Here is an 18,607-nt window from a genome sequence, read left to right on the forward strand (position 1 = left end):
ACCATAGCACCTGTGTTGGGATCAACCCATTATTGGAGTTGTATCTAACCTATTTGGATTTGCAAAGAAGATTTAAATATATCAAAACATCTCTTGTATTGTTTATTACAAGCTTAAATTATTAAATATTAAAAATATCATTCATACATCTAATTACAATAATGAAGCACTAATTGGAAATCACTTATATATGTAGTTGTTTTGATATGACAAGTTTATTGAAGATTGCTCTTAGGTAGCTACTCATACTCTAGATGTGTAATGGTGTAATGCTCTCAATGATGGGAATTAGAAATTTGAGTGTTCCAAGTCAACAAACATTGGGGAGACCTTGTCACTAGACTAAGATGATCGAGTTTAAACATTAGCAATGATCTAGCTAGTATATCACATGTCAAGATATGAAATTATGATAAAAAGCTAGAGAATACACTCATAATTATAATGGAGATTATTATTCAAGAAAGAAATATTTTGAATTACCTTAGATTTTTATAGATGCATGAGTAGAGTTGAAAAGAATGTGTGATATTGCTAGGAATAGGGGAGTTTTAGATTGAAGGTGCCTATCCACAAGCAATGTGCTTCAAGGGGGGTTATATATATATGGTTTATGGCCATAGATGACTTGTAGAAAGAGGTAGTGTAGGAGTAATGTTGCTTCTATGACTCAAAGAAAAATGGAAAGGAACGTATGCAACAATTGGGTGCTTGTACCAGAAATCTGTAGCCTATGTAAGTAAAGAAAGGGCATGGGAGAAGATGTGGTCTAGTTTCACCATGATTGAAGAGATGAATAAAATAATGGTGCTACGATTAGTAATTGTAGTAGTGGCTTGAGGGGATGGTTGTCTTCATCAGCAGTATACTATTTCTTCTGTGATTGGAGAGAAGGTATAAATAATGGTGTTGGGATTAGATGTTACAGACTTTGCATAATGGAATGGTGGTCTTTGGTAGCAATACATAGATTGATAAGGTAGTGGTAGTCTTGCTGATTTTTGTGGGAGGGCACATTCGTAATGCGTGGTTGGATAAAGGATAAGAAAGCTAGAGAGAGAGAGAGAGAGAGAGAGAGGGGGGGGGGGGGGGAGGAGGGAGGGATAGTAACTCATTCTACAAGTGTAATGTATACACAAGTTAACTTCTAACACTTGTCTATGATTGGAGTTATATAAACTTCATATGCCAATATGCATAAGAGCCATACATAAAGAGATGCACACTAACACAATGAGTGGATAAGAGGTATTGATCATGGAGTTTCTTTAGTCAGACATAAGTGCGATATGTTTACACACCAACAAGACACATTTTGCCAAAATGTGATAAATAATTGATGTACAATTTTGCTAATTAGTTGCACATTCAAAATGTGCAACCTTGTGCATCAATGTATAAAGTGGGTGGGGAGTTTACCAGCTTAGTAGGCACACAATAGATAGGTCACATCCTCTCTAGTGTGTACAGGAGAGCGGATGTCGAACCCTTAAATAAACAATTTGATTTGGTTAACAACTTGCAAAGTGGGTGTCAATCACTTTGTAACTAGCCTAGGTTTTGGCCCCTAGGGCCAGCCAACTAATGGTCTACTAGGACTAATATAGTGTGCACATGAAAGTCATGAAGCTCGAAATTGTTAATCACTTCCACGAACGATAACCCAATCTTAGGCACATGTTCAAGCTGGGTAAGAGAGATGCGATTATTTCTTTAGTATGACACATTAACTCGTTTGTTAAAGTTTAAATTAAAACATCTAAGTGACAATGTTTCAACCTGTAACAAGGGTTTGTTCGGTCGCCCTCGGTTACTTCTCATTGTCACGAGAACTACCATGATGCTCAAGAGCTACCTTGCCCGGTTCCGCATGTGCACAGTGCATAAGAGCATGGCAAATTGTGGCAATGGTGGAACAAACGTGGGAGAGGAAATTGTGTAATGTAAGCAATCATCATCATCATGTTCATCATGGCATAAATAATAATAACAACAATAATTTTATTATTAATAACTAATAATGTTAAAACTTCACCCATACTTCACCCATCGCCCAAAACAGTTGGGGGGGGGGTCTTCCGCCATCGCTACAGTCGCCAAGTTCCTCCTCGGGTAAGCCCCCTGCCTCCCCTGCCACACATTCTCTGTTTTCTGATAGAACCTAGGGTTTGGTCTGCCTTTTCTCCCCCTCTCGCTCAATTTGAGATGCAGATATGGCTTTTGTCTTTGTTGTTGTTTTTTTAAAAACCCCTTTTGCTTCATGTTCTGTTAGAATGCCGTCGGCTTGGACCTCTGTAACAGGGTCTGTCTGCATTTCCATAGACAAAGGGGTCTCATTTTGGACGTAGAGCTAGGGTTTCTGCAATTGTTCAAGAAGTTTGCCTCTGTGGCAGGGGAGAGAACGGGGAAGGCTCTGTTTTTAGGACTTCCAGGATTTAGGTTAACAGTGAAGGTTTTGTGAATGGCTTGCTCTTCTCCTGCTCTTCACGATTTGGTCTAAAACATCGTAGCACAAGTGCCGACATGTTAGGATGCTATACGCCATCAGTAACAGGGAATTGCTCTGCACGATTTGGTCTAAAACATCGTGTACTACAATTGTGGACATGCTAGGATGCTAAACGGCATCAGTAACAGGGAATTGCTCTGCAGGATTTGTTCTTAAACATCATAGCCCTATTTTGGACATGCTACGATGCTAAATGCCATCAGCAACAGTGAATCATTCAAGGCGCAGTGCATTCTGCACATCTCAGGCATTCGCATCATGGTTGGCTGCATCTCATTTTACTTGCAGTTGTTCCGTACATTGTCAACGTATTTTAGAGAACCTTGGATGCCTTTTTCTGTCCCAATACTGTGTCTTTGTAGGAGTGGTTTTTACTTGCCTTTGTGTTTCTTGTGAGAAATGTGAGCAAATCATGGCTCACCTGATGTGATCTGCTTGCAGTGCATCTTCCTCCTGGAAGGCATCACACCTTGTGCGACAGCTAGGTCCATCTGACATCTGTGCAGCAGCATCACCTTTTGGACATTTATTCCTCTAGTGGGTGAATTTTGCAAGTACAAGTGACAGGTTTGATCTGTGACTTTGTTCACCTGGTATTTACATTCCTAGATTTGATTATTCAAAGAAACTCAATTGATTTGTTTCGTGCAGTTAGAACCTCAAAAGCAAATGAAGGGTCGAGGTGTGAGCAGTGGTGGTGGACAGAGCTCCTTGGGGTACTTGTTTGGGTCAGATGAATCACCAAAACTACCTACACCAGATGATAAGGAATCAGCGTCTCCACCCAAAGAGAGCACACTGCCTTCTGATGAACCCTTGGTGGAACCTGCCAAAAGTTCCTCTTCAGCACTGGCAAGGGCAGAAGAGAATGGAAGCATTGCAGATGTTGTACCGGCCGGAAAGCTTGAAAGAAATCTTAATAACTATCACAGGGCTGATGGACAAAATACTGGGAATTTCATTACAGTTGGGTTTTGCTGGCCTTAACTGCATTCTTGTTTGCTTGTTTGTGGACAATGTACCAAATTTGTTTGAGGGAGGGTGGAATTTCAGCTGTATTTTCTGTGGGATGATGTGATTTGGAATGGATACTGTGTGTCATGATGTCAAGTGCAACCTTAAATCTCCCCCTTTGTTCTTGTGAAATATTTAAGAAGAAGTCTGCTATTTGTTTTGCAGGATCGGCCTTCTACTAAAGTAGTATCGGCACCCGGAGGTGGCTCCTCGCTTGGCTACCTGTTTGGAGGGGGGAATTAGACATCGCACCAACAGCAGGTTTTAATGGACAACCACACTGCTACGAATGTGGCATTTTATGTTCGGGTGGCTCTGCAATGTGCTGTTATGATTTGAGCAACATTTTAAACGGACGTAGTAATGGTGTGCTTTCCAAAGCTTATGGCAGCTTTTCCAGCTCAAATAACTCTTTATTATATGCTGGCTTAGACTCAAACCTTTGGATTTCAAATGCCTGACAATGCCAATTTCAGAGACATTAGTGTGCTAGGAAAGTAATCTGGAGGGGCAGTTGCATAAATTTGATCAACAGGAGCTCCCTATATTAAGACATTCTCCCACATCTTGCATTTTGTTTCAAGCTTTGATACTTTACAGTAGGGGCAGTTGGTTTGTTTTGAGAACTCTTTATACTGCACTGTGTTATGTTCATTCTTTCCCTGTATGCCTTGCCCACTTCCCTGAACAAATGGTCAGTCTGTCAGTCTGTCTTTCTCTCTGTGCATGTGGACTGTGATGTATGTTTAACATAAAGTCTGCCATGACCAAGCCAATCAATGTACCTCCTTAGTTACGTAAAGTCTACCATAACCAAGCCAAGCGATGTACCACTGTGCAGAATATGGTTACTGTCTAAGATTTTGGCAGTGTATTTTTATGTGGAATTTAAACTAGTCAAGCTAGTTAGTTGTAAGTGGCATGTATGTCTACAGTTCTGGGACCAGAGTATGATTTGCAACTGATTCAATAGTTTCTGTGATGTTTCTGAGTAGCAGCAAGTCTTGTTTTTTAATTTTGGGTGGTCCTACTTGAATTAGCTATGAGTGATTTGAGTGCCCAGAAACTTTTCCTTTGGGGAGCTTGGATAACTTAACTACTGAAACATCTTCAATGGACTGCAGTTTTAGATAGTGTGTAAACTTTTAATTTGACCAGTCTATGAGATGAGAACTAATGGTCTACAATTGGCAGCCTATTACTGATGCTTAAGAAAATATGTCTGTTATTTAGCTAGAAACTAATTAGAAATTCAGCTGCAAAGCTACTGCCAAAGAAATTGTGAACTGCATGTAATGCACAGATGATGTATAAGAATTTGTGCTTCCACAAAAGCAATGGAAGGGGAAGCTTTCAATAGAAGTTTGTGTGTTTGTTAAAGAGATGGATGGTTTGATGTATCTTAGTTGGTTCACTGACTGAGTGTGTTTTAAGTTTGAGCCATAAAGCTCTGGTGCAAGGATGGTATCTGATGACAGAGAGAGAGCGAGAGAGAGAGAGAGAGGTTTTTAGTAACATCCTTATCAAAGCCTCAAATGCGTATTAGACAGAAATACTAATATACAAATCAGAGTTTTAGTTATAATCCACAACAGGGAGCTGGTGGCACAAAAAGAAACCCACATCAAGGTGTCATTAGTACCAAAAAGAATACCAACTACTAAAGTTGTCAAAGCTTCTAATATATCATGACCCAAAAGTAATTACTGCTTAGGCATTTTGGGCTGCCTGTTCACCCCAAAATTAACTTAGTGCTTAGGCTTTTTGAATTCATTCGTGATGACTTCTCCTTAAATTACACATTGACTCTCATGTCTAGTAGTCTTCATTTTTGGCAGCCAAAATTGTGCTTGGAGTTGTGTTAGTGTAAGTTTATCTTTGGTCCATAATTTGATATCCCTTAAACATTTTGATTTGCTTTAATGTTGACTTTATCTTCTATGTTTCCAAATGCCAAAGTTGCTTGTTCTTTCCTTGCCTGATGACTTTTTACAGCACCATCAATTTGAACTATTTTTCTTTAAATATTGGCCTTGGTTTGGCTATAGCCTATATGTCTCCAAACATCCTTGGTGCTCTTCATTAGCTAGTCCCTCTTGTGTTTCATCATGCTATCCCTTAGGGAGTCCTTCAAATGTGCATGGGATGCAATCTTCTTTTGCAATTAGGTTCACCAACTATTAGAAGGTAAGTATATTGTTCTTTGCCCCTTCATTAATTAGTATGTTGAGGACAGGGTCTCTCTAGGTTATGATTCTCAACCTCAAATAGGTTGGTGCTATGGGTTCTTTGTCTTTATGGTCAATATTAGTGATGGAATATAGGTGGTAATCACAAAGAGCGTTCATGCAATGGGTGCAGTGGCGAGTAGCGTTTCTTAATGCAACTTCCATTGAAGAAGGCTACACTCTCTCCATCTAAAGTTTTGAGCTCCACATTGTTGTTCCTATTGATTTGAGGAACTTGAAAGGGTCTTAATGCTCTAAATTTCATTTTCTATTTGTGGCTCTCAATTGAATAAAGAAAACCAAGTCACCCATTTTGAAATTTCATTGTTTGATATGTTTGTCAAACAAGGCCTCTTGTTTGCTTTCTTCTTTGCTTCGATCCCCTTTTGTACGTGTTGATTTGCCTCATTTATTGTTTCAACTTTTGAATTTTGGTTGTGATTATCTTTACTTAATCTTCAATCTTTGTGTTGGTGGTAACCACTTCTATTACTAGTTTTTCCTTGAGTTTTGTCAAGCGCATAAGTACTTTGGCAAGTGAGTCTTTCAAAACCATACTCTTTTGCTTCCAAGTTATGAACTTATTGATATAAATATACCTCTCATTGGCTCTTGATTTAGCCGGTAAGAGTCTTTGGATTTATCTTGGAATTAGGGTAGGAGCTTAGGTTTAACCCTCACTCCTAGGTGTTGCACTTGCACCCTAGGGAAGATGATGAGGAAGGTTAAAGGCCATAGCTTGTCAAAGTGAATAAGCCTAAAGGGGAAAATATGTGGATGGGAAAGATAGAAGAGCGGGATTGATCATAACGTAGAAATATGGGTTGAGAGAGAGAGAGATGGGTAGAAAGAAAAACATAGGTGAGAAATGCAGGGTCAGTATGAGGTGATGAAAACATTGGCTAAGTTGAGAAATGATGAAAATGCTTGTGCTAGGCAAGTTATAAGGTTTGATGCAAATGGAGCGGGAGAGTTATACTAATGTCTATGAAAGGATAAATCATCCTATGAAACAATAATATATGCTTTTGAAGTTTAAGGAACTACCATATTTTCCAAGTAGAATAGAAAAACCATAATCTAAGAGAAAATATGTAGCTAAGAAACACAAGATTGAAAGGACTAAACATTAGCAATATGATACAATATGAAATTGATATCAAGATTAATATCATGCTAATGTATTTCTCATGGGTTTAATCTATATGGACAAGTTGAAGTGTTGGGGCAGTGTTGCTCAATGGCATGTAGTTTGTTTATATCCTCCAATAGTGCCTCAAGTGGGGACATGAACTAGTGTTTTGTAGGTAGTATGCTTTGCATCTCTTGATGGCTTTGTTTAAGGTGACTTCTATTGTTGGTGGAATCATGAGTCCATTTGGATTGTGCTTTGAAGTTCTAGATGCAGTTACAACTTTGAAAAAAGTCACTAAGGGTGTCTTGCCATGTATCTCCTCCCTCAGAATTGTTGGAGGTGGCCCCTATGTTAGGATAGCTCCAAGAGGAGTCCAAGGTGGCATTGTTTTGGGAAGTCCGTCACCTTGGATAGTGTCTAAATCACTCTCATAACAAACATGGAAGTTCCCTTTGATCTCATAATACATTGGGCACTTGCATATGTAGTGCTCCCCAGTCTTTGGAAAGTTTGCAAAACTAGTAGAGTTGGCTCTCCAAGGGAAGTGAATATGTTCCGTAGTTTCTATTGGTAGCTAGTGTGAGGATGTGCAGAACTGACCAATGGCACACCAACTCCATGGAATAGGCTTGTGTCCATGTATCTTGGTTGGATCACAAGATCATCAGGGTACAAAGATTGAAGATGCTTTTGATAGAAAGCCATCTTCGTATGTAGATCCTCAGTAGGTTTTGACCATGTCCTAGTTGAGTATGGTCGGATAATTTCCATAATGATGATCCTATTAAGCTTTAGGTAGAGCTCTAAGAAAGGGGAGTCTAAGTTGTATTATCGAGCTAAAAGGTGATTCATATGTAGTGTATGTATCTATTGCCATGTACTTATCTAAGCATATTAGAACTTAGTGTCACCCTAGAATGTTAGTTATCTAGATCACTCTAGAGTAAGCTTAGAGTATCTCTAGCTCCAAAGATCGTGCATAAAAGTCACTATTTGGAAAAGGGCCTTAACCATGATAGGTGGTGCTCCCACCTCCACCTTAATTATCTCATGTGGCATGAAGACTTACTCTTGATCATTTGTTAGATCATTATCATGAGGAGCCTTTCCATTTGCTCGTGTCCATCATAAACCTCCTCTCTATCTTATATGATTGTTTTGCTATGGATCTTTTCATATGGTAGAGGCTTGATCCTCAAACAGGAGTTCCACATAAAAGTGCTCGTGTAACCAAGGTCTCAAAGTACAGACTTTTGTTTGGGGTTCTTACAATAGTATGTGCATGCATTAGTTCTCCATGGGTCACATAGCACTGGATCAATCTATACTTAATTGCTCACCTCATAGAGAATCTCAACTCCAAAAAAGTAATCCCAAGATAGACATATCTTTGGACTTGCTCCATTATCTTTCCATCATATGTAAAATGAGACACTAATCATTTGATCCATTGGGTGGTATTAAACACCATAAACTTGGTCTTCCCAAGGTTCAATGTGAGGTATGTATCTAGCAAAAGACAAATAATGCATCTAAGTGGTGCTATAACCCCTATGGAGTGTCTAAGATAAGCAGAATATCATCCACATACAATAGTAAAGGTATCAATATTCTCCCAAGGCCAAGTCCATCTCCTCTCAATCTGTGTGAATACAATTTGATATCTCATCAATGTATAGCTCGATGAGAGTAGGTGAGAGTGGATAGCCTTACTTTACTCCAATAGTGTTGATGATCTCTTTTGACATCCCTCTTGCAGCTTGAACTTCTCTAGTGATCAGACAAACATTGCATTTAGAAACATACTTCACAATATCATGCTTATGTCTAGCTAATAAAAATATTCTTTACATGCAACTATGGTAGATTGAATATCTCTACAACCCATGTATGTAGGACCATGCATTTCATTCATGGTAGTGTGTTTAAGTGGTGCAGTCACACAAAGTGGTTAGACAATTGTAATACTCCTACATGAGTTAAGATATTTCAATGTATCAAATGACTTGTGTTGGCTAGCTCCACATCTAACTATAATCTTCTTACACAAAAAGAATTATCAAACGAGGAGCTATAAGTGAAAAACTCCTTGCAAATTTTGAATAGAAATAGCTGGGCCAAGAATGATCTAACCTCATGGATATTCTTACGAGCAAGCCACCCATTTATGGTTTTCTCAAAATCTATAGTCTTAGCACCATTATATCTAATCCCTTGAAAGGCAAGCTTGACTTTATATAATGATGGGGTGGTTTCTAGTTGCAACCTCTTAATTAGTTTCTTAGATAAAGCCATACAAAGTACCACCATCATGTAATATGCTAATATCAGAATATTTGATAAAACTTTTTGTATGGAGTAAAGCATATATGGAAATAAATTTACTTGATGATTGCTTCCTTCATTAGCTACCTCATGCTATAGAGAATTCGTAGTCCAATCAGGTGCAATGTTTGGTAAGTCCTCAATGTTGTGAAACTCAATTATGGTTAGGCGGCAACTTAACATGGTAGCTAGCTCTAATATACATTAGTTTGCTATATTAAAACCAATAATCTTTGTTTCCTTACTTTGTACACTCATATTGGTAGCGTGGGCCTTTTTTTTTTTTTGCTTTTAAAGATTTTTGCTCAACTCCGTTTTTAGGTGGAAAATTGGTAACATGTTAATTGAAGAAAGTGCCATTTTTATAATTGTGGTCATCTATAACTGGGATGTGAATTGTAGACACACATTTAGAAAATTATAGTGTCCATGTAGTGTAGGATTGTAGTTTTTGCTATGCCTTTTGGGTAAGATCAGAGGATTGAGTCATTGTAGTTGTTTACTAAGGAGTGGTACTAGGCATACTGAATGATGTTGTTGTCTAACAAGTGCTTCCTCATTCTTGTCGAATGTTGCAAAGATTGGTAGGATTGTTCCTACCAAACTTGGTGATTTTGAAAGAAGTTCTTATAGAAGTCTCCTCCAAATTACTAGATAAAGTTATGGCATTTGTGGGCACTAGTCTGAATGAGGTAAAAGTTTTTGGAGCTTCTAAGGAATTAGAAAATTAAAGACGATAGAGATTTTGTCTAGAGACTGTGGTGCCTTAAATTGTTCATACGCAGCCTAGAGATCTTCTTCTTTTTTGGTTTAATGCAATGACTAATTTGATATTTTTATTGATAATATTTACAACGGATCATTGAGATGCCATCGGGTGTCCCCAAAAAGGGGGTTTCCCAAAAGACAAAACACTTATAATTAAGTTCTTTTTAAGAGTTTATAAAACATTTTTTTAAAAGATGGCAAGCACAACATGTGTGGACATTGACGATGGAATATTGGTTAGATGGGTTCACATGTTTACAATCAGTGCGTCGATGGTTATTATAATTATGACATGGCCATTGACATAACTTATATTATATTTGATTTATTACATTTACCTCTAGCGAGCATACCTATGGTGCTAATCGAGTAATACGATCAATTATTCAATGTTTGACTTAGTAGGCTACTTTCTTTTATATTTTATCTTATCTATGCTTTCTTTACATTGTATGATGCATAGAAGAAGAAATAAAAGCTTCCAAAAAAACAATTTAGCCTCCATCTCTATTTTTTTGTTCTTGAGTAAGTTTCTCCTTGCATGTGTTTTATGTGTTCAATATAGAATAGTCTGAACAAGCCCCTCCATCACATGATTCGTGACATGGTACTAGAGCTGCACCGTTGTTGAAGGTTGTTTTGGAGGCTGGAGTGCAGAAGAAGAAGAAAGGATTAAGCAAGCAAGAAATAGGTAAGAAGATCTCCCAATCTCTCACTCTTTCCCTTGGATAGTGCTTATGGAGGCATCGACGATAGCAAGATAGAGCAAAAATATGAGATTGCAATGAGATTTGATGTGCAAGCAGAACAATGCATATTTTGTAGATAAGCCCATATGAGCTTAGCTATTTGGCCATTTGAGATTGCTTTTGGCTCCATTTAACTCTACAAAAGTTGGAAACAAGATTTTTAGGGTATATTGCTATTTCAGCTATGTCTCTTGTTCTCAAGTGTACAAGTTATAAATTTTAAATATGTAAGTTTTAAGGTACTTGTGAAGAAGCAAATACAAGGTTATCTTATAAACAAGTTGTAGAGGATATGTATTGTTGAGCATTCGTGAAAAAGGTTGCTTGGATTATTGTTGTGTACTTCTTCCAAAAGATTACAAAAATCTTGCTTACTATTTGGTAATCAATTTTGTCATAATAGCTGAGAATTGTGAAAATCCTATTATTGAGAAGCTAGAAAAGAATAACTATCTATCATGGAAGTTCTATGTGACAAACATGCTTATTGAAAAAGGCCTATATAAGTTTGTCTTAGTTGAAGAAAAAGAGCCAGAGCTAAGTAATCCTTTGATTGTAGAAGAATTAGAGGTGTGAAAAAAATGGAATGCCATAACGGGAGATTTGGACTCAAGTTTGGACCTTTTAGTTTTAGAGAGAGAAAGCCTCTCAACCAATAGGAGGAGAGCTATTGTTATGGTAAAATAGGGTTTTTCTAATTTTGAAGTCTTTTATCTCATTTTTATAGATTTTTTAAAAGAAGCATTTTTAGGTATTTCTGGAGCATAACTTTGTGAAGGCACAAGAAACAAGAGATATTGGCACAATTAAAGATAGTAGATGGACACATTTCTTATCAGTCTTGCACAACTTTGCAGTATCCTGAACATTTTCTTGAAATTCTTAAAAAATACACCCAAACATTTTCCCTCAAGTGTAGTATCTCTCCCTTTTTTCCAAAAGAAAAAAATTCAGCAAAGTGCATGCTACCCCTTCATTTTTGCACAACATTTTCTATTCTATTCTCTCTTTTTGCTCAATGTCTTCTTCTGCTTCATCTTCTATGCCAATGGAAGCCTCACGTCCTTGATGTCCCTCCTCTTCTATTAGAGCAAGCACAATCTACAACAATTTTGATCATGACAACAATATCTGGATTCCTGCTCTACCATCTCTAATGGTAGTTGGGTTACATTGCAGACAAGGAAGAGAAGATGATGTGGAAATGAATTCATTGACACCTACAAGGAGCAAGTCAAGGATTTCAAGGTCGAAAGATCAGGGAAAAAAATCAAGGAGGTGCTTATACAACATGCATATATGCACTCAGAACTACGTTTGCAGAACTGGCCTATTGACATGCCATGCCATAGACCAAATTGTAAGTTCAAAAATTTTCAATAGGCTCGAAACCGAGTTTTTATGTTTCGGGAATTTATTGAAGTCTGTTTAGGGTTGTAGATATATATCCATCAAACCTTGAAGATTGGCAACCTATTGAAAGCATACTTGGAATCTTTGATTCCATTTCACGACTCTATTGGTGAGTAGTTATACAAAGCGACCTCTAACACGTCATTGGCCAAGGATGGGGTTTTTTTAAATGTCAAATTTTACAATGCACCATTAACCATAACAGGATTTGGATCTCTCAGCCCTCTTCCACTCCTAGCTTTAGATAATGCAGAGTGGGCAATCCTAGAAGTGGAAACATATGAATCTTATAGATTAAAGGTTTATGAAGCTATTCAAATATATCTATGGCCTAATGTAGCTAGTAGACACGTGAAGATCACAATCTTCATGCCATTACCTATTTTTGTGGATTTTTTTAATGACGAGGAAGTTTGAAAACCAACATCAATATTCATATACAAATCGGAGAAATATATAGACTTCCTAGTCAGAGAGTTGGGATATAAAAGAAGTGTGTGAGATTATGTCCAAAGAGGAATGGAAATTTACTATTTGCAAATATATGATTGCATCACAAAATTTTATTCAGACTTTATATATTACATGTGAATGGAAAGATTGTGGAAATTGATCAAGACTTACAAGATGATGCTGATAATCCTATGATGATGTTGGAAGTTTGGTTGGAGGATGAGCTCTTAATGACACTCAGTGTAAGGGAAAATGTCTATTTATGTCAAGTGCGAATGGACCTAACAAATGAGGACCTAAATATCATTGCTGCTTATTTGTTCAAGTGCAATGGTTACAAGGTAAATAGAATATGTAATCCAAAAGTGTAGTACATTGTCTAAGATACATTTTTCCTGTTTGCAAATAACATGAATCACAATGAACCTTATGTGCAAGTACCCCAGAGAAAAGAGAGAAATGCTTTATGCAAGGACATTTTTGCTCAACAATTTTTCCTCTTGCCTCAACCTATCCAATAGCACAAATGGAAATACAAATGTAAAATTGCAAGAAGGATGAAAAGTGATACAAAAACTATTTGAATTTCATTTCCCATTATGGAAATTTGATTACAAAAGCTTTGGATTATGTACAAGAGGGAAATTTTTTATTTGAATACTATAATTTTGGCACATTTACGATATTTCCATCCTCTCTATATCAGAATTGTCCAATTAGTCGATGTTGTGAGTCGAGTGAAAATAATCTAAGTCAATGACATTGGGATGGGGATTAGGCATTCCGAATCGGGGTTTTGGGCATGGAGCTGGAGGGCCATACACGTAGGTGGTATTGAGAGATTTTGATGAGAAGCAAAATTGATTAGATTTTCAATAATCTCTGCTCTAAATAGAAGGTCATCATCTGTATAAGTTGTTGAGTGCTCACCTTGCATAAAATCATAGAAATGAGACTAAGTATAAAATTGTTAAGGCTGTGCGGGGTTAAATTAACAAAAAATAAATTTACATTGCCTATTTGTTGCCCAAGTAGGTGTTCTAGGAGCAGTTTTGCATTGTAGCAAACTCTCCATCCCCAGCTATGGCCGTCACCTTGCTTCGACACTCTACAAAGAATAATTCTCGTGTTGTCCAACATTTCATGGTCTTGAACCATTGCCTCAAAGCCCTTTACTAGCTTTTCCAAAGAATTGTTTTGGTAAAGGAAAACATAGTTAGTGCTTTTCTTTCTCCTCCTCTCCCTCCCCCTCTCCCTCCTTCTCATGGAACTTACTGCTTCACATTGTCATAGTATCCGTTAGTTGAGTTGGCTAGAAAGCATCTTTGTGTGGGAATATCATAAACAATCAGGATCTAATGAGATGTACAAGGCAAGGAGGACAATAAAGTTTGGCAATAAAAAAATATATTCAAGATAACTTTAAAAAAAATACCAAAAAGGCCTTACCTTTCATGGTATGCCATAATCAGAGGTTGTACGAGATCCAAATTGCAATCTCGGTACCACACACACATCCAAATATGATGTTTACAAGAATTAAGCTTCTCTTGAACATCAAATGTAAGGTTTACAAGAATTAAGCTGTAAAAGCAAATAAATAGTAAGATTTAGGCCATATGCATACAAGGAAAATATGAAAATTTTAGAGTTTCACAATACCTTAAGACTGCGGTCATTACACGATCCTTGATCTCCTTTTAAGATTTGAGAGGATGTTAACATCATTTTGAGAAGGAAAACTGGAAGTGCAAGTGTAGAAACTCTTTTTTGATGGATAAGTATTTTTGAAACTTTGGTGTGTTAATTTTTGGAATACTAGTGCACTTGTATTATTATTGTACTCATGGACATCATCATATTATCATGGATATATTACTTTGTGAGAGCTAGGCTCACTCCCATTGCAAATTGTATCTATCACTCAAAGTTGTATTTGTCGCACCCGCAAGTGTTACATGAGTTGTGCACATGTATGTGTGATTAGATTAGCATAGGCTTGGTCTATTTAGGCTAAGGTTCAACCATGCAATGAGGATTGACCGCCCTAGAGCCCACACTAAATGGGTAGGATGCCCAAAAGAGGGTGCAAACCCTAAAATCACAGTTGTGGAAACCCTAAACACAAAAGGGGCACAAACCCTAACCCTAACCCTAATCATATGTTTATATAAGGGTGGAAAATTTGAGTAGTATGGGCCCTTTTTGGCACATTCATGCTATGGAAGCTTTGTCAGTGTGACTACTCAAGCTTTCTATTCAATCTTTCTAGTCTATCATCTTGCTTCCATTGGGTTGAAGGTGATTGAGGGGGAGAGAGTGAGAGGTGTGTTAAGAAAGGGACTGAGGAAAGGTGAAGCTCTTTGTCATCATCTTGCTTTTCTCGTCTTCTCTACTAGACTTGCTGGTGTGCTTGGTGGTGGATACAGAGTGAGGACATTGGATTGTGTTGATCATTGTTGTGGAACCATCTTCAAGCCTTTGAGTCATTAAACACGAAGGTAAGTTAGGTGAGTTCATTAAAACTTGAGCTAGTCTCTTATTCTCACTTTCTTGGGTTGGAGAGGAGGATGCTTGATTAGTTAGAGTGAAGTGTTGAGAGACAAGGTGAGTGATTATCGTGCTGACATGAGTTGCAACTTTTCTAAAATAATAGAAGTCCATCCAAAGTCTTGATTGTTGGTGCATTAGACTCAACATTTTGGTTCCATTGTTGGGACCTAGGATGGTGCAACCATCAAGGTTCTCACACTCCTATCATATGGCAGAATAGAAGGCTTGTGCATGGGCGTGGATGAAATTGATGGGCTTCCGATTGTTTGCATTTGTGGCTAGCATTCTGAAACCCATGCGGCTAGGTACGAAGGCCGAATTGGAAGGAATTGGTTCATTGGATTGAGATTGCAAAGATAGACATTGTTAGGGTAGGAAAACAAAAAAAACACAAACTAAAAAAACACAAAAAACTCAAAACTCAAATCTCAAATACAAAACACAAACTCATATAGTCTCTTTGTTGGATTTCTTGTGTGGAAAGGTTGCACATGTGCTATTAATTGTTGTGTCTTCTTGGGAAGCTTGCAAGTCGTCTAATGATGGAAGAAGTATTAGAATAAGGTAGGAAAGAAGGGGAAAAGAAGAAGAAGATAGGATGTGGAAGAAGAAAAGAAGAATATTGGAGAAGAAGAAGAAGAAGAGTAGGAAGGAGGAAGAGGAAGAGATAGAAGAGAAGAAGCGAAGGAGAAGAAGTAAGAAGAAGAAATGAAAGAAGAAGAAGAGAGAGAAGAGGAGTAAGGAGTGGAAGAGAAGAAGATGGAGTGAAGAAGAAGGAGAAAGAAGAAGAATAAGAGCAAGAAGGAGAAGGTAAAAGAAGAGAAGAAGATGAAGTGAGAAAGAGGGAGAAGAGGTTGAAGAAGAAGAAGAAGAAGAAATAAGGAGTAAGAAGAAGAAAGGAAAGATGGAGAAGAAGACGAGAAGACAAAGACGAATATTTATTTTTTACTATTTTTTTAAAAAATAAAAAAGATAGTTGGCATATATATCTCACTGGCTCTCCCTCAATGTGGTGGCAGTGTTTTTCCTTAGTGTGATGAAGTAGAGGTTGGCGACTCAGTGTGATGACGTAGGTTGGTGACTTAGTGTGATGACATAGGCTAGCGATGGCTAGCTACGAGGTAAGCCATAAGTTTTTTTCTAAAAATTTTAAGTTATTTTTTCTTTTAAAAATTTTTCTTTTCTTCCTTTCTTCACACGCACACACACAAGCACAACCTCACTCCTTTTCCATCCACACACACACACACATTTCACATGCATATTGACCCGCTCACACACACACATTTCACACATGCAACCCATGCACACACCCATATAAAAATTGATTCACACAATTAAAATTCATGTGCACACATTAAAGTTCACTCCCACACACTAGTTCACTCGCATACATAGAGTACACTCCCAGACACTAGTTTACTCACACAATATAGTTCATTCTCACACACTAGTTCACTCGCATACATAAAGTACACTCCTACATACTAGTTTACTCGTACACAATAGTTCACTCCCACACACTAGTTCACTCACATACATAGAGTACACTCCCATACACTAGTTTACTTGCACACAATAGTTCACTCCCACACACTAGTTCACTTGCATACATAGAGTTCACTCCCACACAATAGTTCACTTGCATACATTCAATCACTTGCACGGATTCGTGTTAACTCGTGCGTGCGCGCACACACACACACACACAGTACTCCTCCAAACACACACAATTCCATACATACACTTGTCTACCCTCATGCAACCTCCATTCCTACTCATTGCATCTAGGTGCATCTCGACGTCTTGTTTTGTCTACTCCTACACAATCGCCTTTAGGAGTCTTGTATTTGCCTCTTGCATTAGGTTGGTCTTGATATTTTTCCATCTTCGTGATGATAGTGTGGCTTGTGGAATTGTTTGCACAAGTGTACTTTGAATTTTGAAGGGAAGATAGCCTGATTTTACACACCTCAATGTTTTCGAATTTCCAGTGTTTTCAAGTAACTTGCAAATTGGTCTATTAAAAGGATATCGTTGGGAGGCATGTCCTAAAGGCCTTAAGCATTCAATAAGAATTTTGTAAAGTTGAGGACAAGTATACAAGCAACACCTTCTCGCATCAAAATGTTCAAACTCTAGAACACTATGTAGCACTTCATGGCTTAGGCTCTATGCTTTCACACATTTCCTTGTATGCACTTGCGAAATGGCAAAACAATCCCCTCTCCCCCTCAAGAGCAAATCCTCAGCCCTAAACCCACCCAAACCATATCACACCCTGAATCCTCTCTTGTCACAGGATCAATCCTCAAGACAACACCTCTCATGGCTCTTCGTTATCAAATGATTGACTTGGTCAATTGAAAAGCCTTAGGTCCCCAACCTAACACAATGGACGAGGCCACATTTCTAGACTCTCTTCCATGAGATGTCCAAGAACCCTTAGACAACTACCAACAAGCTGCCTATTTTGATCGTGCTTGAATTTTCCCTACTGACTTAGAGGAAAAAATCATGACCCTTAAAGACCAAGGAACCAGTACCTTTAGTAAGATCCTTGAACACAACGGACACAAAGTTTTGACATTAAATTCGAATTAGATGGGATCAAGAACATCCTGTTGAATGCAGGAACATTAGGATCAACCATTGACACCCTAACAGACCTCGTTCAATATAGGCCCTTTGATCACATAGATCTACTCACCATAGGAGCTCGTATGGCCCAAACATTACTGACTCGAATGGGTAACACACTTTTCCAGTGAGACCAAGCCAAGGTACCCCTAGTGCCTAAGAAAATTGACAAGTATCGTGCTGGAGATGACCCGTACAACTGCATAGAGAAATTTGAGCAAGTTTATGAGGCCAATAACCTTATCAGTGATGCCAAGTAGCTCAAGCTTTTGGACTTTGCATGGGCGAGAAGGGTCGTACTTGGTTCACTGGCCATGATGCAGCTGAGAAGGCTTCCTTCGCAGCTCTTAAGACTCACTTCACTAAGTGATTTGTCGAGGCTGGCTACGGAGACAATTTAATTGTCTGACTCATAAACATAGAGCAACATGATGAAGAAAACATGCGAGACTATGTGTCTCATTTGAGAGGTCTCTACAAGTAAATCCCACTAGCCGAAAAACCATCTGCCAAAGCAATCATGAAGGCGTTCATCAAGGGTATCAACGATGAAAAGCTCTATGAGGCACTGGCTAGCAACTCTATGCTAGATCGAACAAATCTCAATGGAGTTTTAGATGAAGCAACCTGAATAGAGGACCTACACAAGGATAGAACTCATGTGACAAGAAAGGAAAAGGCTTAGAATCTGACTCCCGATCAAGTAGGGGAAAACTTGAGATAGGCAACATCCAAACTCAAAATCTCATGGTGGACATGATGAAACAACAACAAGAAATCTTGAAAATCATTGACTCATTCACATAGACTCTAGACTAGA

At 38.1% G+C, this 18,607-nt stretch overlaps 1 protein-coding gene across 3 annotated transcripts; it reads left to right on the forward strand.

The window, feature by feature from the left end:
* The first annotated feature begins 1,966 nt into the window (after positions 1–1,966).
* LOC148012970 (protein SPIRAL1-like 2) lies at positions 1,967–4,236 on the forward strand. Of its 3 annotated transcripts, none has more exons than XM_087668321.1 (4): positions 1,967–2,112; positions 2,951–3,076; positions 3,161–3,475; positions 3,689–4,236. In XM_087668321.1, the coding sequence occupies exons 3-4, from the start codon at positions 3,179–3,181 to the stop codon at positions 3,764–3,766; spliced, it is 375 nt and encodes a 124-aa protein (XP_087524447.1). In that variant the 5' UTR covers positions 1,967–2,112; positions 2,951–3,076; positions 3,161–3,178; the 3' UTR covers positions 3,767–4,236. The 3 variants fall into 3 exon arrangements, with proteins under 3 accessions (XP_087524447.1, XP_087524449.1, XP_087524448.1); XM_087668323.1 differs by having other exon boundaries at positions 3,165–3,475; XM_087668322.1 differs by lacking the exon at positions 1,967–2,112 and adding an exon at positions 2,190–2,770.
* Positions 4,237–18,607: the final 14,371 nt, after the last annotated feature.

This window comes from Lygodium microphyllum, chromosome 26 (assembly GCF_053477565.2).
Source record: "Lygodium microphyllum isolate KBCC chromosome 26, Lygodium_microphyllum_v1.1.10, whole genome shotgun sequence".
Lineage (NCBI taxonomy): Eukaryota > Viridiplantae > Streptophyta > Polypodiopsida > Schizaeales > Lygodiaceae > Lygodium > Lygodium microphyllum.

Bases quoted from the DNA above. Each gene is read 5' to 3' on its own strand.
- LOC148012970 (XM_087668321.1), top strand. From the start codon at position 3,179: ATGAAGGGTCGAGGTGTGAGCAGTGGTGGTGGACAGAGCTCCTTGGGG. The intron at 3,476-3,688 runs GTTGGGTTTTGC...TTTGTTTTGCAG, and splicing joins ATACTGGGAATTTCATTACA to GATCGGCCTTCTACTAAAGT.